This window comes from Toxorhynchites rutilus, chromosome 2, assembly GCF_029784135.1.
Source record: "Toxorhynchites rutilus septentrionalis strain SRP chromosome 2, ASM2978413v1, whole genome shotgun sequence".
Classification (NCBI taxonomy): domain Eukaryota; kingdom Metazoa; phylum Arthropoda; class Insecta; order Diptera; family Culicidae; genus Toxorhynchites; species Toxorhynchites rutilus.
Window position 1 is genome coordinate 8,353,458 of NC_073745.1, and position 26,439 is coordinate 8,379,896.

The following is a 26,439-nucleotide window of genomic DNA, read 5'->3' on the forward strand; positions in this document are numbered from 1 at the left end:
TAAGGAGGCAAAATATTGATTTAGGTTAGATCGGATGTCGAAAGCTTGTCACGATATTGAAGACTCATTTTGTCAATAATTTTGATCGTGTAGGGTGCCCAATAGTTAAGCTGGTTACGTCATTTTAGGATGGAATGATCTGAAAGAGCTTTAGAATTTCGAAGTCTTCCTAATAGAAGACTCCTAATAGAATTCCTAATAGACTTTCATGCTATTCTATAGCCCATGTTTTATGTTTTAAAAATACTCAAATAAGTAAAATTAACGAAAGTTACTCAGATTGTTCTACAGAATACATGCTAGATCAAATTTCTGTTACTTCGGTACCGTAAATAAAATGAAAAAAATCCTCCCCGACGGGGAATCGAACCCCGGTCTCCCGCGTGACAGGCGGGGATACTGACCACTATACTATCGAGGAATCGTGAAGTACAGTCAACTCTCCCTAACTAGATATTTAGGGAGGGAGGTATCGAGATACAGAACATTTTTTTCATAATTTTGACATAAGACTATGTCTTTGATTCCTATATAGAGGGGTAACTCTACGAAAAATGTAACGATTTATGAAGAGTTTTCAAACCCATATTACTCAAAATCTTTATTGCCACATATGTTGTGTTATATAAAATTAGACAGGAAATTTATCCAGCATTTTTTTTTTGCATTAAAACACGAATATAAAATATAGTGAAAAAGTTGAAAATTTTGACGAAAAAAATGGGTATGTTTTTTCGATTGCACTAACCACTTGCTTTCCTCCCCCGACGCAACGAGCAATCTTTTTGCCCAGAATTCGGCGTTAGCTCACAGTGAGTCGATGCGTATCACGAGTCATTCATCCCCTTAAAGTCAGAAATAACCTTTCTCACATGAAATTTTTTTTTCCAGAATCTCTCAGGAGGTGATAGCCGGTTAAATTTGATCGATTTCAACGATGACAGAGTTATCTTCAAATCCTTTGCCTCAAACTGGATCGACATTAAAAAGTACGCTACGTTAGCCGATTCTGTTACTCTCATTCGAAAGATGAGAAAATTTAGTACAGGATATAGTAGTGGGAACATCTAAATTAGTGGATTTAAATAACATTTTGGATGTTGAAAATTTGAAAGCTATTAATTTTTAATGTGTAATAATTAATTTTACCCCAAAAATTCATACTAAACTTAATTGTTTCTATCTATCAAGTTAAAGTTCTCTAACCACTCTACAATTTGTTCTTTGACACCCAACTTCTATCTCTTAATTTCGCTGCAATATCGATATAAACAATTCCTGGTTAAAATTCAAGCAAAATCTTTAAAAATCCACTGTACTTATAAAAGCCACTTAAATTTCACTTCAAAACTTAAAGGTTATATTTTTTCTTGAAATAAGTAATATTTGAATGATATAAAAACAAAAATTTCCAACTACAGGTTAACTTCGATATAACGTACATTTCACTTTCAAAATTGTACGTTATATCGAAGCATAATAATTATTGTGTTGCTGTTTTAGTATAGTTAACGAATAACTTCAATCAGAAGACGAAGCCATCCTTTCTCATGATGTTTCACTTTGTACTGTTGATTAAAGGTCGATTCATTTAGAATCCGGAATCATAAAACCAGCTGTATTTCGGGTTTGATTGGAGGTACAAAACTTGTTTTAGCATCACAATACAGATAATTCATTGTTCTATCAGGAAAAAAATATTGAAAGCTCGATTCATTTAGAATCCGGAATCACAAAACCAGCTGTATTTCGGGTTTGATTGGAGGTACAAAACTTGTTTTAGCATCACAATACAGATAATTCATTGTTCTATCAGGAAAAAAAAATATTGAATTTTTTTTTCTTTTACACTTTGGAAATGTGTTAGTATATCGAGTGACGTTATATCGAGGGTGCGTTATATCGAAGTTTTCCTGTATATATAATCGAGTCCAAAATAGTATATAATCGAATTATATTAAATTGAGTCTGTATATAATCGAATCCGACCTGTATAAGAAACTAGGTTAACAAAGAAAATATTGATTAAGTATATTATTCAAACTAAATTGTAACGATCACGTAGGGACTGTTCAATCACAAGGCAATGTTCAAATAGTTTCACAAGTACATTTTCAGTTGATTTCAATATTCCGGACATATTTAGGTTTTATTTATCGTTAGAAGGTGTAATTACGACACAATAATCTGAACCTTCCTGAATATTCTCCAACTCGATAGGACTACTATTTTCAGCGTTTTCCTCAGCTTTTTTAACACTTTCCAGCATATCGGTATCTGGCATCAGATCACAGCAAATCACGTTTTGGTCCTTTTCGCACTAATCATTAAAGGACGTTGAGCAATCGAACGGTACTGTACTGTCGACATCAGCAAGCTCACGACCCATAATTCTGCCAGCGGAATATCATCATCATCACTGAAGGAAAATTCGGCTTTCCTGAAGCAATTTTAAATAGTCTCAGATTTAACCTTATTGATATCAGAGGATGAAAGTATTTCAATCGCATCCAATACCGGTATATGTAAAGATATATGTAGAGTGCATTTCAATGTAGTAAGAATGCTGAACAACATGAAGGTTAAAAAGGACAAAAATACCGTCGGATCCTCCATTTCTTGCAGTCTTCGTTTAACTAATCGAACTAATTAATCGAAAATGGTGATAGTACTGATTCAGGTTCTTAATTATGTCGAAGTCCAGCTGTTGAGCTACTGAAGTAAAGATTTGTAAAAATTGTAAACCTATCCATTTGTGCTTTGGTCGGAGAGATTTTGGTCGCGCTGTACATTTATCAACGAACATGGCCACCTTTGAAAAAAAATAGATATAAGTATGATACATTACCATTACACATAATTCCAGAATTAATACCTTTTTATTTATTAAAGTTGAAAATTCCCAGTTTCTGGACGAATTCGCAAGCCTTCTCCCGAAGAATAGAACCTGAGAGAGGTAAATCATTTGACTTGATAAGTCAAAAAATGTATTGACCACTGCAGCTCTTCGACTCCGACCGACCTTATATGCTTTTTATCTAGATTCAATTTCCCCTTCCGATTCCTTTTTTTTTGACGTGGGACTGCGTCTAACCGGAGTATATGGGGGGTAAAATGAAATCCTAAACACAGAACATGCAGGAAAAAATGAAAGATTCCGAATGCTTATAACTCGAACATTTCTTACTGGATCGGAAAAATGTTTGTATCAATTGATAGGGAATATTTCTACGCTTCTATTGCAATTAATAAAATGTTATTTTTCATTAGATAAACAATGGAATTGCTGCTCGCTCTCAGCTCTCTAGAGCACTGAGAGCAAAAGGCAGACAATCGGATATCCCCGTCCGGGATATCTTAGGTAGCCGTGATCCTGATCTTCTGCTTCATCTATACCTGTTCCTCAGAAGCGCCGATGTCAACGTTTAATGATGTTTCCTTCGTTGTGTCCCCGTTTCATATCCCTCCTAACCGATCGATAAACTTTTACTTAGTCGTGGCAATACATACACACACTCTTTACAGATACACGGGCCAAAGGTTGTGCAGTCCACTGATCATTCAACAAGAGCCAAAGGTTGTACCGCTCATGACAACTCTACACGAGCTGATGTTTGCGCCGGCTACTGACCATTCTATCCTGGATTCCTCGAGTCGAGAAGACGCACCACGCTAGATATGGGGTACAGACTAGGGGGCGTTGCTGATTAATGGTCAGCTGCATCCCAAAAGGAAGTATCCCGTGTCGGGCACAGGTACAGAGCATTGGAGACAACAACATCACAATTACGAAAACACTTGTAATACTAACCTCGAGCCAACCGCGAGTAATCGGTTACATATTACTAACATAGTTATAAGGCAAACATTGTCGAAATATTGAACTCCCGGCCCCGTCAGGTTGACGCCATATGAGCCTTAATAAAAATATATATTTTGGATAAAAAAAAAAAAAAAACAATGGAATAACTGTAGAATGTTAAGCGTTATCTAAACGCCCTAACTGCCTCGTTTTGATTGGCCCGATATACAGTTTCCCTAACACAGCCATCAAAACCAAGCAGCTATGGGGATATCGGCATTGCAAACACATGAAAGTTGGGGGCATTTTTGTTCCGACTGAAATGTGTTTCCCTAACACAGACTTCAAATCCATGGAGCGTAGGGAAATTGGCTTTGCAAATACATGCAGGTCGGGGGTAATTTTGTTCCGAATATGTTTCCCCAACACAGGGAAAATCGTGCAGATACCTGAGGCGAATGAACTTTCAAGTTTAAATCCTCTATAGTATAAAAACAGAAGTTGAACTTGTTGATTCATGCAGGTACTTTTTTTTGCACTCCGAAAAGTGTTTTCCTAACACGAATTACAAAAGCGGGTACGAACACAACGTACTGGCTCGGTTATTCACGATTGCATTGAAGGATATGCCTTCATATCTTCGCATACCATTTGATGATTAGGCAAAATGTTGATATCCATTTGCTGCGATAGCGACTATTGATTAAACAATATGCGTTCGACGCACATGTCAAAATCGAAACTGAGTGCCTGAAGTATATCAAATCAAGCAAATTCGCTGTTCGAGAAGTACGTACACTTGAGAGATGCAAACTTCAGAAGGAAACGTAAAATAAAATAATCGTTTGATAATTCTTCCGTTCACATATTTTGTCCTAGGCATCATACCAAACGTAAAAGGATTGTCATTAAATTTAGTTATCACGAAGAACATAATATATCACAATGCATGATCTGACCTTACATGGCATTATACAATCTTTTTATTCACAAAACAAATATATTGAAGTCAATTGAATTCGGAAATTGTTTCATTCAATCAAAAATTCAATCATTACAAACAAATGATTGCTAAGCTAAGGTAGTCTCACGTCAACCTTGCGGTTATATAATAGATATAACCCACCCTTTTTTCCTTTAGCTTGAATAGTGTTGATACCGTATTTTGTGCAATACTGAAATCTTTTGCAGCTTCAGACCCCTACCGTCCATACTTTTCGACCTGCTCGATGATGCTCAAACGCTGCCCAATGGTTAGTTGGTTTATCGTTCGCTTGAAAGGTTTTTCATGGATTTCCTTCATGACACGAACACTTCGTCTTCACTTTGGGAGCAATTGAAAACGAATTCGCTGTGTGAACTGAAGATAATTCCTGAACACAGCTACAAAAAGTGTTTCGATGGCTGGATTGTTCGTTGGAAAAAGTGTATTGCTTCAGAGGGGGCCTATTTTGAAGGTGATAGTATAAATTTAGATAATAAATAAAGCATTTTCTTTAAAACCCAAATTCCCGTCCCCAATATATTTGACAGGATGCCTATCCGATGAGAAAGTTAGCTTCTCCACTTTATCCGAAACGTGGATGAAACATTGGATACAAGCACTCATCTTTCATGCAAATCTATTAAAACGCATCCAACTTTTCATACGGTCGATGAACTCCCGAAGGAAATTTACCCCTCAAATTCATTGAATTCATTTCACGCCACTATATGCGCATGTTTTTGTTTAGTTACACTGCAGCAGCATCTCGCGCGCGCCACGGATTGATGTCTCATTCCCGTGGAAGGCAGCATTGCAATGCTGTGCAGTGCCACGTGCCTAGGAAGGTAATCACACAAGGGCGCCTGTGTTCCATTTACAGCGGTAGAACTTTTTGTTAAATACTTGTGAGAGCAGGATGTGTACGATGTTTACGGTGAAATTCAGATAGTTTAATTAATATAAATGTAGATATTTGGAAAAGATGCTAACCGGGAGGCAGTGCTGTTCTCAGAAAAAAAATTTTTTGGGCCTCTTGATTAATATACTATTAATATGAACAATTTTTTCGATATTAAACTGGTCACAGTTATCTCGAATGACTGTGGATCAATGTGTATTTCCAGAATGTCAATAACAAAAAAAAAGAATATTTAATATCACTTTGTGTCACTATATGTCTCATATCATTTTTTCAACGAGGAAAAGTTACCGTTGACCAATTATTTTCCCATATTGCAAAGATGTTTTAACATAAACAATAAAAATTTAAAAAGATTCATTTTTTCTTGAAAACAATCGAAACAAGCAAAATATTGAATCCCTTGTTGCAATCAGCATTATTTTATCAGGATTTCCTCACTTGATTCTCAAACGACAATGACAAGGAAACTCATCTGTTTCAAAATCACAGTTTTCTAGTTTAAAAAAATAAAATAAAAATTCTACAAATTCAGAAAACGTCGTATTAATAATGATGCTCCATGCATCTAGAGCAGGGGTGGCTAATCTTTTGGGCATTACGGACGACTAATTGTTCAAATGTTAGGCTGCGGTCTACTAATGTCAACTGTATCAAAAAGTCATTCAAAAATTAATGTACTACTAGATGATAAAACAAAATTTTAATCCCCCTGTACACTCGCGCGAAAAAAAACTCGCATGCTCGTAAAAGTGCTCCCGTGGCCGAGTGGTTAGCGTCACAACTAACATACCGGGTGTTCGGGTTCGATTCCCGTTCTGGTCGGGGGAATTTTTCGTCAAAGAAATTGCCTCCGTCTTGCACTGTGGTCACGCGTATTCTAGAGCTTGCCACTCAGAATACATTCAAGGCGTGTTATTTGGCATAGAAATCTCAACTAAGTACTAATAAAAATGACGCAAGTAATACTACGTTGAGACGGCGAAGTTCCTCTAGGAACGTTAGTGCCATTGAAGAAGAAGAAGATGCTCGTAAAAGTATAAAATGAAAGTGGATATAATTAGATGAAAAAACCTCAGAAAGTATTTTTTTCTTCAACCTCATTTAGTTTCAATAGTCATTTAGTTCAGTCTCCTCAGAACAAAATTATTGATTCTCGGTTTGTGAGACCGTATGCTCGAATATAGGAGGGTTAATTAAAGGATAATCATAGGTCATGCTAATAAATATTCAATGATAAATTATTCTATAAAATAAAAATAATTATCGGTTACTAAATAATTTATAAGTAGTACTTTATTTTCTGTAAAATCTCATCGTTTATCGTTCATTTATTTTCCATAAAAATACACCCGCGGTGATTATTGTGTTCCTCAATTACCTAGAGGTATGATAACTAGAGAAGATACGGATATCCGATAACTCTAAATCAATAAATTCTTATTAACACAAGTTAAATCATATTTTTTTTCAATATTAAATTAATATTAACTCATAACATTAATTCATAAACACTGTTCCTTCATCATAATTTTTTTAAACGTCCGATTACGCTTTGCTTCGTACACCAGGTCAGTTTCAGAGAACAGTCTTTCACTGTACACACTACTGCTAGGAGCTGAAAGATAAACTCTAGCAAACCTTGCCACTTGGGGGTACTGCTTAGAGTTTGATGATCACCAAACGTAAGGAACGTTATTGCGATCGGATCGAAATGTTTTCGCATAACAGTCGATTTCGTTAGTAATGGATTTTTTTAAGAAGAGTGATTATCGTTTTCATTTGCCACTTCGTTGAAACTGTTCGAAAAGGTGTCATTAGATTCGCGTGTAAAGTTTAATTGAGTATCTTTTGCTTTATTTAGTTAATTTTTTTGTGAAGTAAGTGTATCATCTCTTAGATTGCCACCCCTGAACACAGTTCCAAGTTTTCTAATCTTGGATGAAAATAATTGGTTGATGTTCTTTGTTATTTGAATTCGTAGTACTTACTTTCATTCGACTAGTATTAGAATTATTTTAATATATCAACAAAAAATTCATAATTGTTATAGAAAACCCTTAACAGAAAAAAATCTGTTCAATATTCCTTACCGAAAACTTGATACTTTATTAGGGAGTATTCATTCTATACGAAAATTTTAATCATAGTTCATTATTTTTATGTAAAAATGTAAAAAACCTTTATATGCTCTATGCACACATGCAGTTACTTCCAGTTCCGTATTTGAAAATAAAGAACCGAATATCCGGCCATCCGGCCACGAAGCTTGCCGGATATCCAGTATCCGATATCCGACAAGCTACTATCTGTTCCATCAAAAATAAGAACCTGAGTCATGCTGATAGAATCAAATTGGTTGTCAAAAAGAATCCAATAGAAATGTCAGAAGAGATCCAATGATCAGGAGGGGAAAAAGAGCTACTTTTCTTATAATAATCCACTACATAGAGAAAGTATTGTTATTATAGGCAAAAATAATCGATTTAATAAAAATGAACGAACTTCAATTTTTTTCATCAATTAATGCTAGCGACATTTTGGCAGATACTGAAATTTTAGCATTTTTGACTTCTAAACTTCCTGAACATAAAATTATTAAATTTTACTTCTCGCCAAATGTTAGGTTTATATTATTCTGAAGGCTAGAATTATATTTTTTACCTTTTTTCTTTCATTAAAAAAACTAAAAATATGAATTACACGAATTAAAACATTCATTTCAATTTGGTTCGGTCAAACTGGTAAATAAACAAAGCTCGAGTCATGAAAACGTTTGCTCCTTTTATAGGAGAAACATTTCACAGCATGAGGGAAACAGACAGCATGGGAGAAAAAGGTGCAAGATTTTTTTTAAGAAAAATGCACTTTTAACATAAATTTGGTTGACTCCCCATGACCTAGATAAGAACTTTCTGTCGGAAGTATTGGTCCATATCATGTGAATTGAGTCGATCGGTCAATTTGAACCCTATAACTCTATTACACGGAGCAAATCTTCATATTTTGTACATCGATAGAATCTCATCGAATCAAGTTTTTTCTCGAATTTCATGTTTAGCGAAAAGCATATTTTGAAATGTTTCCCAAAGTAAAATATCGGGAATGCAACAAACAAACCAAACAGCTCGATAAATTATGTCGACAGCTTTCACCCGACTGTATCTGTAACAACAAAAAAGAGCTAGCGAGCAAAATTCTGTCCAACTAGAACTACATAATAGGTAGGCTGACCGAATAGTTCAGGAGTGAAAACGGGACACAAAATACGGGACATAATATTTTTTGAAGTATTTTATTTAGTGTATTAAATCAATCATTCAAACACACTTAGACTTACCTGCTTTGTTTTCTACTACGAAGGAATATTTAGATGCTAAAGTCATTTTGTGAAGAAAATTCTGATTTTTTGCAAATTTTATCATAAAATTTGTCAAATTCCAGATCAAAATTGTGAAACAGAACTATGATCTGAAATGTGGCTTTCAAAGCGTAATCGAAATCTATAGGAACAGAAAGTTTTTTTTAAACCAATGCTACTTTATCTAATCTGGTCATTCAGGAATGTACTCCAATGTAATACTATTACGTTTCTCCTAGCCTTTCATTTTTCAATGTACTCCAAAGCAGCATCGTAAAAGTTTTCACGATATTTAGGAATTTAGTCTCCTGTATTTGAACCAGGAGAACATACTTGAACCAACTAGTTTTGACGTAGGACTATGTTTTTGCTATGGTTTCTATACCGAAGAACGAATGTAGATACAAGGTATAATTTTTATCTGCCACTGCGAATAAGGTATGCATAAATCGCTCGCTCGAAATGCAAATGTATTGTTCGTTCGTACGGACATTGTGGAGAGAGGAGATATTGCAAAATAACCCCGCCGGGTTAATAAACGTCAGTCTCTCATAATCCTGATGCCTTTTGCGACTGGCATAATGACGTCCATTTAATCAATGAATTAATTTTGAAAGGATGGAATTTTAAACCAAAGCAATACAACAACACAATTAAAAAAAAAAGTGACAGTTCCAAAAAAATATTACAAGTTATGATCGAACAACTGGATGTGTTAATATAATATAACCAACAATCTAGAAGAAAATATTGAAACGGAAACTTTATTGAAAAAATATATACTCTTACAACTATTATGTTTTAGCATGCACATCTTATGAAATGATCACGGCAAAAGGTGGAGGGATATTTAATCCATTGCGTTTGGAGGTGACACTATCCTAGACCAGCTGGCGGGCGCCTAGGAATATCCACGCGGGCGACCAGTAGATCGCGGACTACTGTTTGGCCATCCCTGATCTAGAGATTGAAACATAAATGAAATGATTGATTGAAAGTACCAAGTTGCCAGAATATTCGGTGATTTTTTTCATATCTTTATTTGAGAAACTTCCAGCCGTTGGCAGGTTCGCCTTAATTTCAGTCTTGAATTAGATTCTTAGGATAAAAGTTCGTGCGAATTTAGAATAAATGCTTTCCCCATAATGATTATATTAAAAATGAACAGCAACGAAAGGCTGTTCTTTTTCTTCGGCGTCCAACTCAAATCAATACAATATTGACAATGTTTAGCATATTGAAAATTTTTACCAGCGATTATGTCGTTTGCAAGGAAATTGAATTCTCTACTGCAAACGGACGGTCAAAAACAGTGTTTTTTTATGTTTAACGATCACGAACGTCAATACTTGGTCTATAGATCCTCAGTAAGTCATTCTTGGGGTCGGTGAAGAAGCGAATTATCCCCCGGGGTCGGGTCTCGTCGCCGTAAGCTAGCTTGCTGCCAGACGAACCTACCGGACACCAGGATTCAAATCAAGAATGGTCACTTCCGGCCACTGGATCCACATGTTCAGACAGAACCGGAATGTTCCACTAGTGATCGCTAGCCTGTATATTACAGCAGCAAACACACGAAAATAGCACTCGCTCAGGGGGAGGAGTAAAACATAATTAAACTTTATCAAAAAAGTAAATAACGGCATCGACATAGTCTTAAATAAAGATTTAAAACCGCCTTTTGAAAGATAAACCAACCAATGACAATCCTTTGGCGGGATGAACTCCCAGGGGAAGTGTAACTGCGCAACCGTTAATCAACGGCGAGGAGGTTGGTCTATAAATAACGATTTCATCTTTGCACACAACCCGGAGAGGTCTCAACTGATGGAGGATGCACCGGCGCGCGCATGTTGTAGTTGCGGATCCGAACACATTTGTGGAAGATGGCGCTTCTTTGGGAGCCTAGCCGGAAGGGAGATTGAATGAGGCGAAATATACAATGTTGCGCTGTCATTGGAGGAAGTTCTGCCGTTGAGCCATCATTATTTTCATTGCTTGGAGGGATGTGCGTACATTATCAACAATTCGAAGTGTCATATAAAAAGGATAGTTAAGCAACGATTAGGACGTGAATGATAATATATGTAATTTACGATGACAAAAATGTTGTAAACGCGAATAAAATGCTGATTTATGTCGGCACACTAACAACAGTTAGTTCCCGTTATACACACAGTGTGTCAATCAGGTTTCGGAACTATTCCTATATCTTAGCAATCAGGAGTGCAAACTAATGAGATTATTTAACCTGACTGAACGGTTACTGGAGTATATTATCTCAGAGTTTTGAAGCATTTGATTGCCAGAATTCGTTAATGTACCGAGTCACAAGTCATTTGTCGTGCGTCAATTTTTGATTGTAAGTCGCCTCTGTGTCCTAAATCATCTCAACCTTGACCTTGTTAGAAGCCCTGTGTTTTTTTCATTTTCCAAAAAAAAATTCTGCAGAAATAAAGAAAGGGCAGAAATAATGTTCATTTACACTAACAATCCCGAAACATAGTTGATACACTGTGTAAATGGAAAAAAAAATCGATTGTGGATAACGTCTTAATTATTGCGCGTTTCGTATGAAGAAGGGACCAAGATTATTGAATGATTCCATGTGTACGAATGAAGCAAGCATTGCAATAAAATTTCGAATGCAATTGAACTCATATATTGATAGGGATCTACACCTAAAATTGAATTTTAGCTCATGTTTTGTCATCCCAATTTATAACATTGAATGAGCGTAAAAATAGCAAAAAATGTCATGACTCTCAAATAGTGGTAAGCATTTGTATAATATAATATCAGTGATGGCCAAACGGTAGTCTGTGGTCTACCGGTCGCCCGCGTAGGTATTCCAAGGCGCCCGCCAGCTGGTCTAGGATAGTTACCTCCAAACGCAATGGATTAAATTTCCCTCCACCTTTTGCCGTGGTCATTTTAGAAGGTGTTTATGATAACCTCAATGAAACATATTATTCATTAAAGTTTCCGTTTCAATATTTTCTTTCAGGTTGTTAGTTATTTTATATTAACACATCCAGTTGTTCGAACATAATTTGTAATATTTTTTTTTGAAATCGTAATTTTTTTTAAATTGCCACTAGGAACAAATTCAACAATGTTTTTTCCATGCTTATCATTTGTTAAATGACCAGTTGAAAATACTAGAAACGTCCGGTGTAAGGTTTCGGAAACCAATAGAAACTAAATTTTTGGAGAAAACGTCGTCTTTGAAGACTGCGAATGTGAGTTTCAATGAAGTATTGTTATGTTTATATTGAAACTATGTCGAGTAATGTGAATTAATTGTCCAGATTTCTTTCAAGACATATAGACATGAATAAAACAAAAGTGATGAATGAGGAATTAGAAATTTCTAAAATCAAATATTGGGCCCTATTATGTAATCCTGATTCCTGATATTTTGCGTTGGGAAACATTTCGGCAACATTTCAAAATATGCAATTCGCAGTACACGACGCTCGAGAAAGAACTCGATCCGATAAGATTCTATCGATTTACAAAATACGAAAATTTGCTCGGTGTGATAGTTATAGGGATCGAATTAACCGTTCGATTTAATTTGCATAAGAAGGACCATAATTTCCGATAGATAGTTGTTCTTATTAGTGAAGAAACGGATAGTAGCTTGGCCGGATGCTGGACACTGGATATCATGACAAGTTGTGGCTGGATGGCCGGATATTTGGCTCTTTATTTGCAAATACGAAACTGAGAGAAACTGCATGCGTGCATAAAGCATTTAAAGTTAGCAAATGAAAATGAGTCATTTTCCATTAAAAAATTCCATTACTAACGAAATCGACTGTTATGCGAAAACATTTCGAATCGATCGTAGTTCTTACGTTTGGTGGGCAATAAGCTCTGAGCAGTACCCCCAATTGCCAAGGTGTACTAGAGTTTATCTTTCAGCTCTTTGCGGTAGTATTTACAGTGAAAGGATGTTCACTAAAACTGGTCTGGTGTATGAAGTAAAACGTAATCGGTTGGTTATTATTTGGTTAATATTTTGACAATATTTCTTATAAACTATGTAAGTAATATGTAACCGATTACTCGTGGTTGGTTCGAGGTTAGTATTACAATTTGTGGTCAAAACTAAAATGTTGTAGTCTCCAATGTTTTGTACGTGTGCCCGACACGAGATATTTCGTATTGATATGTAGATGACCATTAATCAGCACCGCCCCTTAGTCTTTACCCGATACATCTAGAGCGTGGTGCGTCTCTCTCGACTCGAGGAATTCAGGTGGAATGGTCACTAGCCGGTACAATCATCAGCCCGTGTGGAGTTGGCATGATCGGTACAGTCCTCAGCTCTGGTTGAATGATCAGTGGCCTGTACAACCATCGGCCCGTGTTGTTTGTAAGTAATAGTAATAGTGTTAATGAATTGATGATATGAGTTCATATTAATTCAATTTTGAAAAAAAAATATGATTCATCTTGTGTTAATGAGAAATTATTGATTTTTTTCTAATATCCGTTATAATTTATACACCTTAAATACACACATAAATGCTTTGTATGTTCAAAAATGACAATTGCCTTAAAAAAACGATATTGATTGATGAGACTTCACAGCAAATAAAGTATTGCTTATTAATTATTTAGCAACCGATAATTATTTTTATTTAATAGAATAATTTATAATTTAATATTTATTAGTATCACCTATGATTTTCTTTTAGTTATCCCTGCGGTCTCACGAACTAAGAATCAAATTTTTGGTTTGGGAAGGCTGAATTAAATGACTATTGAAACTGAATGAAGACGAAGAAAAAATATTTTCTGGAGTCTTTTGATTCAATTATATATATTTTTTTACTTGAAATAAATACCAAAAACACCTAAAAATACACAATAGAGAAATTACAGATACACGCAGAGTCTGTGATACCGTGCGCGAATAAATGAGTCATGATTTTGCTCGCGAGTACAGGAGGGTTAAAACTTTGTTTTATCGTCTAGTACTACATTATTTTTTATGACTTTTTGAAGCAGTCGATGTTGGTAGACCGCAGCCTAACATTCGAACAATTAGTCACCCGTAATGCCCAAAAGATTGGCCATCACTGATATACAGTCAACCCTCCTATAACGCGGTGAGTGCGTACCGCGTTATATGGAAACCGCGCTATAAGAAACTCGGATTTTGCATACAAATCAGGCTAATCCGTAGCGCGCTGTATGGAAACCATCTACCGTGTTGTATGGAAATCGCGCTATAAGAAACTCAGAATGAGTACAAATCACATCGTAGTATGGAGACCAATAAGAGATCATAAAAGGAAATGTTAAAAAAATAAAACAATATGTAGATGGGTCTGAGCCTAGGGGCACGGACGGAAGTTTGACGTAAGACTCTAATTGTTCAGAATAATGGAATAATGTTTGTTTGCAGTCTATCACAATTAAGCCGTATTGGTTCTACTTCTCAATCTATCATAGAAGGAATTGAGTCACTGAGAATTATGAATATGAGTCATGAAGATAAATATTTCATTTCGTTTCATTTTTGTGATGCGACGTAATGCCGATCTCAATAGGTTCATTTTCCATTTCATTTCATCATTTTCCGCTGTACAATTGCCACAGTCCGGAAGACACTCGCTTATGGTGTCCATCACCCCGTCATATACAGAAGTCATTCCCTAACTGGACTATCTTCAACTGGACTTATCTATAACAGGGCGTACGTTAACTGGGATGCAAAGCAGTTATGTACCAATAATAGATGTTATCTCCAATTCGAAGTATTGCTTTTGCTGTTTTGCAGCCCAGTTAGCGAGTAAAATTCGATAAATGTAGTTATTTTTCGGCCCGATTAACGAACCTCTTTTTTTTTGTTAAATTGTACACTTGTTTAGTTATTTCCACTGTTGATTTCTCAGGCGAAAAAAATGCTGGATAAATTTGCTGTCAAATGGTATATGTTATAACATATATCGTAAGAAAGATTCTGCGTAATATGCATTTGAAAACACTTAATAAACATTACATTTTTCGTAGAGTGACCCTCCTATATAGAAATCAAAAACGTAGTTCTAGGTCAAATCTAATCTAAAAATTAAAGTTAAAATTTCAAAACTGCATTCGGGGGTTCTTCTCTGATAAAAACGTTGATGATGCTGAAAGAAGTGGCTTCGCATACTCAATCTGCATTTCTCTAACCATTTTTAAAGTATACCGATTTTTCGAAAACAAAAAAAAATACGCTTGTGCATATTTGTGAACCCTACAACAGTTCATGTTGCAAACGTTTATCGTCGAATAGAATACTAGTAGCAGCTGGCAGCTTAAATAAATGAGAGAGTGCAGAATTCATTCAAACTCTTGTGATCATCCTTTCTCTTTAACATTTCAGATAAGCCCTCTTCTGCTTTCTGCCGTACTGTTTCCTACCGCTCCTCTAACCCAGCTTAACATATTAAGGACCGCACGCTTTCGGGCAAACTTCAGCGCTTCATTTGTTCGGATTCCACGAATGAGATCGTTTCCTTCAATGTGGATGAGACGAAGGTGAGGCATCGGTAGGCCTTGTAAGGTTTTTGGGAAATCAAGGATTTAACCTCCAAGTGTAGAAAACACTGGTTATTTCGTGATCCATCCGTAACAGACGGAACGCGAAACAAGAGAAATCTCGTGAACGGTCCGCAATGTGTTAATAACCAAACGGGCGCACTTTTTCCATAGATCTGCCTTGAACTCACCGAGTAGTTCGATAGGTTTGGCAAAGACAGCTAATTTTGCAGCACATCTTGACTTGCGAGTCATATCCTCTAAGCCGGAGTTTGCCTGAAACCGATGTTGTAAACGGTTATAAATTATCTTGAATGTTTATATAAACATATTCAGTTAAAATCATGCAGGTTGCACGAAAAGAACTGATAAGGCTGATGCCACATTAGACGGATTCGCCGCCGTGGATATCGCGACGATTTTGACGTAGAACTACGTCTTTTAGGAAGGGTGCCAAATCAGAAAACAGGTCACGTTTTTATGAAATAAAGTTAACGTTAATAACTATTTTTATTGTGAACGAATTCTCATGATTTGCACACCAATCGAATCGGAAATTCCCTAAGATTTGTTTGATATGCTATGCATTACAATTCGCTATTCTCTAAACGGTTTAAATTGAAGAAAATTGGAAGAACTTCCTTTCTGACGTAGAACTACGTCTAACCGGAAGATATAGGGGGTGAAATGGAAATCTAGGCACTGAACAAGTAGGAAAAAATGCAAGATTTGGAACGCTTATAACTCGAGCATTTCTCAATAGATCGCAAAGGTTTTTGCATCAATTGATAGGAAATATATCTACGCATCTATCATAACGAATAACATTTCATTTTTCTTGAGATAAATAATTGAATAATTGTGAAATATCAAGCGTTGTCAAAATGCACTATGTGCCCATTTTTTATTGGTCCATTTTGTGCTCCTCAAATCGTACCAACCAAAACGGGCAACCAGAGCAGCAGCGAAATAGAATGAAGCACGATTGGAAAAGAAAAAGAAAAAAATGAACGAAACATTGGTCGCAGTCTCACACATGCGTAATTCTCGAGCCAGCCAGTCAGCTTAAAAATCCCCGCTCCGCTGCCGTAACGATCCATTCTTTGTGTGGACACCGACTGGACAACATAGTTGCTGGACGAACTGGACGGCGAGGGATCGAGTGCCTTTCTCAAGGCAAGAGGGCGGAGGTGGTAGCGCTGGAGTAGAGTAATAGAGTAGAGTAGAGTTTTCAAAGGGCCTTTCTCAAGACTAGAGACGAATGAACTGCAAAAGTATAAAGTATCTATAATACAAGACCTTCCTTCCTTCCGTAACGATCATTCTCATTCAAACCGTACACCACATCGGTTTGCATCACAACACATCAACAAACCAACCCAAGTAACCATGTCTGACCATGGCAAAGGAGGAAAAGTGAAGGGAAAGGTAAAATCCCGCTCGAACCGTGTTTGTCTGGAGTTCCCCGCAAGGGAAGCTAGGCCGAGCGCCTTAGTGCAGCAGTGCACCAGTCCACCTAGCCGGCGGTATATAGTTTCGGCCGCCGAAGTGATCGAGTTAGCTGGCAAAGCTGCTCGCAACGATAAGAAAACCCGCATTCGGAACAGAACACATTCGGTTCGGTGCACATCAAGACAACAGGCAGTTGCAGCGAGTGGCGAGTGGCAAACGCAATCGCAAAACGGCAGCTGGTAGCAGAAGAAAAAAGTTTGCTCTTTATACAAACTGCTTTGGTGGCAAATCCAGAACAAGGCGGCATCGAGGGCGTTCCAAATGGTTTTTTTCAAAACCACGAGTACAAAGTTTTCTAAATTGGAACCATTCCATAAAACACGGCGCTTATCAGGGCCATTAAACCTTTCAAAAAAGAGTTTACGAAATACAGTTCAATGCATTCTAAAATAATATCCAAAATAATAATAAAACACAAATTGATTTTTTCATAATTTGTTTGCCAAGATCTGGTGAGTATGTGAATTTGACAGTTGTTCTGAGCTTAGTGATAGTTGGGGACTTTCCTGATTATTCAATTTTCACCAATTCTTAAATTGTTTCCAGATTGAAAGTACAGTAATTTACAATTAGTTTGACATTTAGCTAATTGGACGGACATGTAATGCGACTTATTTAGTTGGACATTTTTGTAAACATAGAGTTCGGGGTCCAAATTATGACCCCACATTGAAAGTCGACACTGTACCACTGTCATCGCAAATGTTCAATTACAGGTTAAAATTACCTCCAATCCGACACTGAGTGGTGCTTTGACACGTCGCATTGAATGTAATTTACTGTACAATATGCCATAAGCTGGATGGGAAGAAATTTTCCAACTGTGAAAGCTGTGGCGAGTGGCAAATGCAATCGCTAAACAGAAAGGTTTAGCCAAACAAGATGGGGATATCGAGTGATAACAAAACAATAAACTCTTTAGATTGAAGATAATTTTGTGATCCTGAAAAGGACCCTTTTTAGCCTGCATGTGAATCCAACGAGCGAACAAATCGTAATGAATGTATTTTTTTGCCATCGCTCCCTTTTAACGCTCATTCGTTCGTCTCGTTGGACTCACCCCTTTGGCTGAGTCTGCCGATTGGTCTCTATCCTGTGAGTGTGTACCGCTAGAGCACAAAACGCGCGGACTCCAAAAAATATCTCATTTTCTTTCAAGCCGTAAATCAGTGTGGTTGTATGGCATCGTTTCACATCACATCGCATCAACGGATTGATGCCGGAGCACCAGTATACCTAATAGCGGTTATAGAATTTCGGCCGCCGGAGTGCTCAAGTTGGCTTGCGAAGCTGCTCACGACAATAAGAAAACCAGCCTACAGAACAGAGCATATTCGGTTCGGTGGCAACAACTAGTTTCAGCGAGTGGCAAACGCAATCGCAAAACGGCAGCCGGTAGAAGAAGGAAAAAGTTTGTTTATACAGACTGCTTTGGTGGCAAAACCAGCCACCGTAAAACACGGCGCTTTTCAGGGCCATTAAACCTTTCAAAGAAGAGTTATTAAAAGTTTTTCACAATACCAATGCATTCTAAAGTGACATAATATGACATATAATATAAACTGATTTATTTTGGTTATGCTTGTTCTTGAACTTATTGGTGGTTGGGGTTTTTAAATTAATCATTCAGTATTCACAAACCCATGCATGGTTTCCGAATTAAAAGTGGCTTCACATTGTATGCAGGATGGCATTAACGAATTTTCTCGGTAGCAAGAACTGCTTTCTTTGGTTGATAACTGATGTTGAAAATTGACTGACGTTACATCTGCATTGTATAGAAAAATAACTAAGGAGCAACATGATGAGCTATGTATTTACTTTCCTGCTGCTCTGTTCTTATTTTAAAAGACTTTAATCCGAAGGTCATCCGTCCCCGTATTTACGGTTAGTTTTTCAGAACGCTTATAGCTCGTTTATTTCAGTTTATTTCAGTTCTTTTTCATTTTTATTTACTTTGTTTGCGGAGACTACAAATCTTACAATTCATTCATCTCCGAAACCACAGTTTAAGGTACGGTAATGTGCTCAATAGTGAAATATATGATAGTGAATGAGCTGATGACCACCTATGCATTCCCTATCACAGCAATCATTTTGATTGTACGATATGTTCATACGCCGAAAGATGCTCGGCGTTGAACATTTAATAAGTACAAAGCCTTCAGAAAAAAATCAAGAATCAATTTTGTAAAAAAAAAAACGCAAAAACACAACACCAAAGATTCTTTTCAGAACCCCCAACATGTTCATAAAAAGTAAAAGTAAAGTAATCCATTTTTTCAGGTAGATAGGTAGGTATTCACGAAGGAGAAGAAAATAAAACAATATATTTGAAATATATATTTAGCAAAAGCTGTCCCCTTTGTATAGTCCTACGTCACTCCGGTTATGTCCCCGACATTACCCACCCGTCTTTTTTAGCCTGCATGTGAATCCAACGAGCGAACAAATCGTAATGAATGTATTTTTGTTTGTTTCTTTGTTTTTAAGAGGCTTTAAACTTTGCAGTTCATTCGCCTCCAGCCCAGTGAAGAGCCACAATAAAACCAGTCCAGAGGGGACTGGCGAAAGGGAAACCAACAAAATCACTCATCAGACCTGTCCGCTCGACTCTCGGTTAAAGAAGAAGGTAGGAAGGGATCCTATGCTTCATAAGATATTTAATATATGCTGTAAAGAAAAGTAAAAATTTACTGATCCGAGGACCAAAGCAGTAACGAAGCACAAGTGACCTAGCGAAAGGCGTGTTCCAAAGCCAAAAAACAAAACGGCCCCTCTCAGGAGGATAGGAAGGAAAGGAGTGGAAAGGATTTGGGTGGGATTAGTGGATTGGGAGGGGGTGGGAGTGGTATGGGAAGGAAAGAGGGGAGGAGTAGGTGTGGGGTGGGGTGAAATGAAATGAAATACAGTTTGAATAGATAATAAAATATAGTGGTTTTGAATTTAATGGTATATAGTATAGCTGAAAAATGGAGAGGTTTATTTAATGAATTTATTCTCCTTGGTGAGTGTGGCTGTAGGAATAGGAAGTTGATTAAAGTATAATGTAATGGATAGAAGATAGATGTGGGTATGAAAGTATATATTATATTATTTGTTATTTAATATTATTGAATGCGTGTATATACATGTATGAATACCTTCCTTCCGACCCGTACATACATGTGTATACACACATAAACACGCATACATGACTGTGAAGTGGCGAACTTTAATAAGCACTTTCCAAGGTATTTAGTATTTCGGTTTAGATTTTACCAAAGAAGTCGGTTTCTTTCAGAAACGCAATTAAATTGGTTTCTTGGGTCTCGTCTCTACTGAGGATATCTCGGAGACTCTGACCTATGTTGTGTCGGACTCGAGCATCTTTGGTATGTTGACATTCAAGTAAAAGATGGCTAACGGAAACCGGAGCTTCGTTGCAAGCACATTGGGGTTTTTCGGCTCTGCAGAACAAGTGTGAGTGGGTGAAGTTAGTGTGCCCAATTCGAAGACGGGTAAGGACTTGCCTTTCCCTACTATTGAGGCGGTCATCCCAAGGGAGAGTGGAATTTTTAATTTTATGAAGATGAGTGGGACGGCTGTTTATCCAGCCTATGTCCCAGCTTTCACGGACTTGCTGTTTTACCCAGCGGACAATGTCAGATGGAGGACAGGGCATGTCTGGGGGATCTATTTTGCTGCCCTTGCCGGCCAGTATGTCGGCGGCTGTGTTTCCACGGATTCCTGAGTGACCAGGAACCCAGCAGAAGGAGATGTTTTTATTTGAAGCAGCCTCTTCTGTTTGCTTAATCCATGGGTGTTTGCTGTTTCCACTCAGAAGATCGTGGAGACAGCTAGCTGAGTCTGAGAATATTGTGGTAGGAAGAAACTCATGGGTGCATTCTTGGGTAGCTATTAAAAGGGCGAAAGCTTCCGCACTGAAGATGGAGCATTGCGGTGGAAGAGAAAAGCTACCAGTGTATCTACTCTCAAAGACTCCACATCCAACTCCATCGGCACTGACTGAACCATCTGTGTATACCTGGTGGTTGATTTGAAAATTGGATGCAACGAGGTTATTGAAGCAGGCTTTGACTTTTGGAGAAGGGTCTCCCGCTCGAACTGTCTTGAGAAGTTCAAGGTTAATGTTCGGCGGTTTGACGTTCCAATTTCTTCCCGTCGCAGATGAACGTTCACATATATCGGGAAGATCTTTGTTCGTGAGATTTTTGAACCATGTTTTAGCTCTATGTATTAATGGGACATTGTGGTCGCTTTCGGGGAGTGACAAGTGACGGATGGCTTTATTCGTGATGGCTTTTGTTACCAGGTGGGTGAAGGGAAGTTGCCCACTTTCTGCCATTACAGCAAGAGTAGGACTGGTGGGAAAAGCGCCAATTGCGAGCCGAATTGCTTTATTGTAAATTGGTTGAATGGTGTTTAACACCCTGTCCCCTCCACGGCTGAAGGTGCCTATTCCGTAAAGGATTTGTGGGACCAACCAAACATTTACAACATTTAGCAACGTCTTTCTATGACCAGAGGCTAGGTTGCCTGCGATAGACTTGATGATGTTCAATTTCTTTCTGGTGGCTATTTTGGTCTTTTGGGAATGTGATAGGAAGTTGAGTTTCTTGTCGAAAGTAACCCCTAGTATTTTCAATGTCCTCATTGTAGGGATCGGGATTTTGTTGAGCTGAAGATAGGTTCTCCTTCTGAGAGCTTTTCCGATATGTATGTGTTTGGATTTCTCCGGGGAAATTTTAAAACCTGTTTTTAGAGCCCAGTTTTGGATGGAGTCTAAGGTTTTTTGAAGCCTCTTTCTCTGAATTAAGCCGAAGCAGCTCGTAGAGATAAGAGTGATGTCATCTGCATAGACTATGACCTTTATATGGTCCGGGATAATCTCGAATAGAGATTGCATGGCAATGTTGAAGAGGGTTGGTGAAAGTGCTGAGCCTTGTGGGAAGCCGTTTTCTGGGATTTTTAGAGAAGATTGGTGGTTGTTAATAACGGTTTTGAAAGACCGGTTTTCTAGAAAACTTTTAACGAAGAGACCTAATCTCCCACGAATCCCCCAGTCGAAAAGGCTTTTCAGCACTGGGTACCTCCATGCCCGATCGAAGGCCTTGGATAAATCCAGGGAAACAATATCAATGTGGTGTAATTTTTCAGTTGCGTCGTCTAGGATTTTTTCGATTGCTACAAGGCAATCTTCTGTACCTTTTCCCGCGCGGAAGGCGAATTGTCTGGGATCAATCAGCTTATTTGACTCTAGAAAAGTCGTTAAGCGTCGATTGACCATTTTTTCCAAGACTTTCCCAACACAACTTAGGAGAGTGATGGGGCGGAAATTGTCAAGAAGATGGTTGTTCATGTCTGGTTTCGGGATACAGATCATTAAACCCTCTTTCCAGCAACTGGGGAGGGTTCCACTGTCCCAGACTTTGTTGAGGAGCTTCAGAAGTGCTTTTTTCCCGAGATGGGGTAGATTCTTAAGCATAGGGTAGCTAATGTCGTCAGGTCCTGTGGATCCTTGTTTGACTTTGTTCAGTACCCAATCGAGCTCTTTGAGGGAGAGGTTTTTGTTGAAGTCAAATTCCACATCGGTATGAAAATCGATGGGAATTCTTTCGCATTCCGTTTTGTGGGTTAGAAAGGTTTGGTCGTAGTTTTGATTGGAGGAGGCGGAAGCAAAGAAATCTCCAAACGCCTCGGCGATGATTTTCCGGTCATTGGTGTATTGACCGTTAATTAGAAGATTATATTCTTTGCTTCTTTTCTTTCCATGAAGCCTGCCAATCTTACTCCATAAATCCTTTGTTGACGCGTTGGGATTAATTTCGCTGACGAATTTAACCCAACTGTTGTGCTTGGCTGTGTTGATAGCAGTCTTAGCTTCTTTGCGAGCCCTTTGGAACTCTGCAAGCAGAGTGGGTCTCAGTGGGCTGTCCGGATGGGCCTTTCTTAATTTGCGTAGGGCCTTACGTCGACCTTTGATCGCTGCCTTCAGCTCAGGCGACCACCATGGGACACATTTCCTGCCAGGGATGCCACTGGTTCTGGGGATGTGCACCATTGCAACTTCTAGGACAACTTTGGAGAATTCCTTGGCTGTCCAATCTCGTTTAGCGGAGAGGCGGTTTTCAATGTCAAACTGATAGCCAGCCCAGTCAGCGTATTCAAATTTCCATCTTGGCCTTGTTGAAAACTCTGGAGAAGTTTGGCCGAAGGAAGTGAAGATTGGAAAATGATCGCTTCCGCAAGTATCATCGTGGATGTTCCAAGAAAGTGAGATCGATGGCTGAAGTAGTACCAGAGTAATGGGTTCTGGTGTGTTGGCCGTTGTTAAGAAGGAGAAGAGAATGGTCGGATATGAAATCCTCAATGATGGATCCTTTTCGATCGAGGTATGCACCTCCCCAGGCGTATGAGTGGGCGTTGAAATCACCCATAAGCATGATTGGGGCGGGAAGTTGGGCGAACAGATGGTCCAGTTGGCCGCGTAGAGTGTTCGGATCGGAATCATTAGTGATGTAGATGCTAACGACGGTGATTGGAAAGGGGTGTTTAATGCGCACTACCACTGCCTGAAGATCAGTGGTAATGGGAAGAAGATCATGTGGAGTGCCATCTTTGATTGCGATTGCAACTCCGTTTTTTGAGGGGTTGGGACCCTCTTTGAAATATGTGATATATTTTGAGATGAAGTGTTTATCGAAGTTGTTTGGAGTCATAGTTTCTTGAAGGGCTATGACTGTGGGATTAGAGTTTGAAATAAGCATTTTCAGTTCTAGAATATTTCGTCGGATACTTCTGATGTTCCATTGTATCCCGAATTTCTGTGTTGGAGTGAATGTGTTGGTGTTTTTAACTCTAATTCCTAAGTCTTAATTGTGTGTATGTTTGAACTATTCAAAGAGAATTAGTTCGATGGTCCTTTACCCTTGGAAAGAGAAGCTTTCTTCGAGGTATTGATATCGTTCTTGTTTGGTGTAGAGGTATTTGGAGAGTTTGTTGTGTGTGTGTTGTTTTTTGTGGAATGTGCCTTGTTGTTGTTGTTTTTTGTTTGATGTGTGTTGTTGTTGGTGTTGTTGTTTCTTGTTGGTGTGGTAAAGTTGTTATTTGTTGGTGATGTAGTTCTTAGATCGTTTTTTGTTCTTTTCTTGTCTTTGTTAGTTTGGGTTTCATCTTCAGATTTTGGATCTGAATCTGAGGATGAACCTTTCGAAATTTTTCTTTTGTTTTTTTTCAGGCCTTCAGAAGTATCCATTGAAATTACCGATTCACTATCGGATTCGGTTGTTGAACTTTCAGTAGACGATTCTGTCATGGTTGTGTCTATGATTGAGGGGGTGCTTTCGCGACTAGAAGCGGCCGAAACGGCCGAGGCGCAGCTGCATTTGCACTTGCAGCCAGCTACTGGTTCCCGAATGTTGAGCCTGTCTTGCAAGACGCTCGAATAAGTTGGACCATTTTGGGTGTTGGAAATGATTTTTGCTTCTTTGTAAGAGATACCACGATCGATTCTTATTTTTGTGATTTCATTTTCCTTTAGCCATACGGGGCACTTCCTGCTGGAAGAGGAGTGGTTCCCTTGACAGTTAATGCATAGTGCTGGTGTATTACACAATTTAAAATCAAAATCTTTGGGGTGCTCTTTGCTGCAATTTCTGCAAAGCGGATTCTCACGCTTGCATCTTTTGCTGGTGTGTCCGAAGTTGAAACATTTGAAGCACTGCATTGGATTCGGATAGTAATTCCGAGTCCCAGCGCGAATGAAACCGAAATAAATGAATTCGGGAACAACAGTTCCACGAAGCGTTATGATTAGTGTAGCTGTGGGGATAATTTCTTCTCCTACCTTTCTGGTGATTCGCTTGACATCGATCACTTTCTGATCGGAAAGCTCTTTCAGCAATTCGGTTTCGGTGATATTAATCACGTCTCTGCATGTAACCACGCATTTGCGTTGGTTTAGGGTGGGGTGGAAAATAATCTCAACAGGTGTGTTGTCAATAAGTTTGTTAATTTGGAGAAGCTTACCTACTGATTCCTCGTCCCTGGTGGTAAGAATATATTGAAGGTTCTTTTTTTCGTCTCTCTGTGGTTTGGCACTGTTGAAGTTACTGAAATTTTTGATTGCCGACGTTATAGTCTTGCTGACTACGAAGGGGTTGGATGGGAGAGCCTTGTCTCCTGTAGCCCTCAAGAGCAGTATCTGCAGGTTGCCATTCGATGGGTCCGCCCAAAGTGGAGCGGTGGCTTCGGTTGGCTTACCTTCATAGAAGTTTGTAGCCCGGCCTCTCGGAGGCCCTGAGCTACTGGAAGCCATGTTGATTGTCGGCTACACCTTAGGTGTAGCCGGAGAAAAGATTTTTCTTTTGCAGAGCACTTTATGAAAAAATTGAATATTGGGCTAATCACTTGCGGATATGTACCAAGAAATTCACACTATTTTTTTGAAAGCACTTATAAGAACCACCAATGTGCTCGAAAGAACGCGAGCGATTCACTATAAAATTTTCGTTTTAGAATTTTTCTTCACTTCACCGTCAGTATGCGGATATATTTTTAAAATATTATTAATAATTATCACTACCAAAAACTAGTCACTATCACACAGCTTATGCCTTTCGAACGGCTTCCGCCGATCCAGAAAGGGGCGTGATGCCGAAAAAGCGCGCGCTTTTTCCGGCGAACCGGTGAGCACCGCCACCGCAGTGAACGTTTGTTGATATCCTCTTCTGCTATCCTCGGGTTGCGATGCTGAAAATCAATTTGTATTTAGGACTAATCAAGCCTTCAGAAAGGCTGCTCTAAGCATTTGATTAGTTGTGCGAGAAAACTCCTATTTTTCCGTACTCTTTTACAAGGGCGCTAAAAACACGACCGAATCGGTTGAATGTCAGTAGCACCTTGATGTATTTTTTTGCCATCGCTCCCTTTTAACGCTCATTCGTTCGTCTCGTTGGACTCGCCCCTCTGGCTGAGTCGGCCGATTTGTCTCTATCCTGTGAGTGTGTACCGCTAGAGTATAAAACACGCGGACCCCAAAAAAATATCTTATTTTCTTTCAAACCGTAAACCCGTGTGGTTGTACGGCATCGGCATCGTGGACGTAACAAAGGAGGACAAGTTAAGGGAAAGGCAAAGTCTCACTCGAACCGTGCAGGTCTCCAGTTCCTTGTTGGTCGCATTCACTGATTGCTCCGCAAGGGTAACTAGGCCGAACGGATTGGTGCCGGAGCACCAGTATACCTAACAGCGATTATAGAGTTTCATCCGTCGGAGTGCTCGAGTTGGCTTGCAAAGCTGCTCACGACAATCAGAAA

The 26,439-nt window shown here is 38.5% G+C and overlaps 1 protein-coding gene and 1 non-coding gene across 2 annotated transcripts in view; both read right to left on the minus strand.

Moving 5' to 3' along the window:
* Nucleotides 1-25,439, minus strand: part of LOC129765525 (uncharacterized) — a 78,479-nt gene extending 53,040 nt beyond the window's left edge. Inside the window, exons 1-2 of the mRNA XM_055765927.1 lie at nucleotides 24,387-25,439; nucleotides 24,050-24,204 (exon numbers count right to left, since the gene is read on the minus strand). Of these exons, the coding sequence (XP_055621902.1) occupies nucleotides 24,050-24,204; nucleotides 24,387-25,439 (1,208 nt within the window). The remainder of the gene's footprint in view (nucleotides 1-24,049; nucleotides 24,205-24,386) is intronic.
* Trnad-guc (transfer RNA aspartic acid (anticodon GUC)) lies at nucleotides 350-421 on the minus strand. The gene has a single exon. It is a non-coding gene; the product is annotated as a tRNA-Asp (tRNA).
* Nucleotides 25,440-26,439: the final 1,000 nt, after the last annotated feature.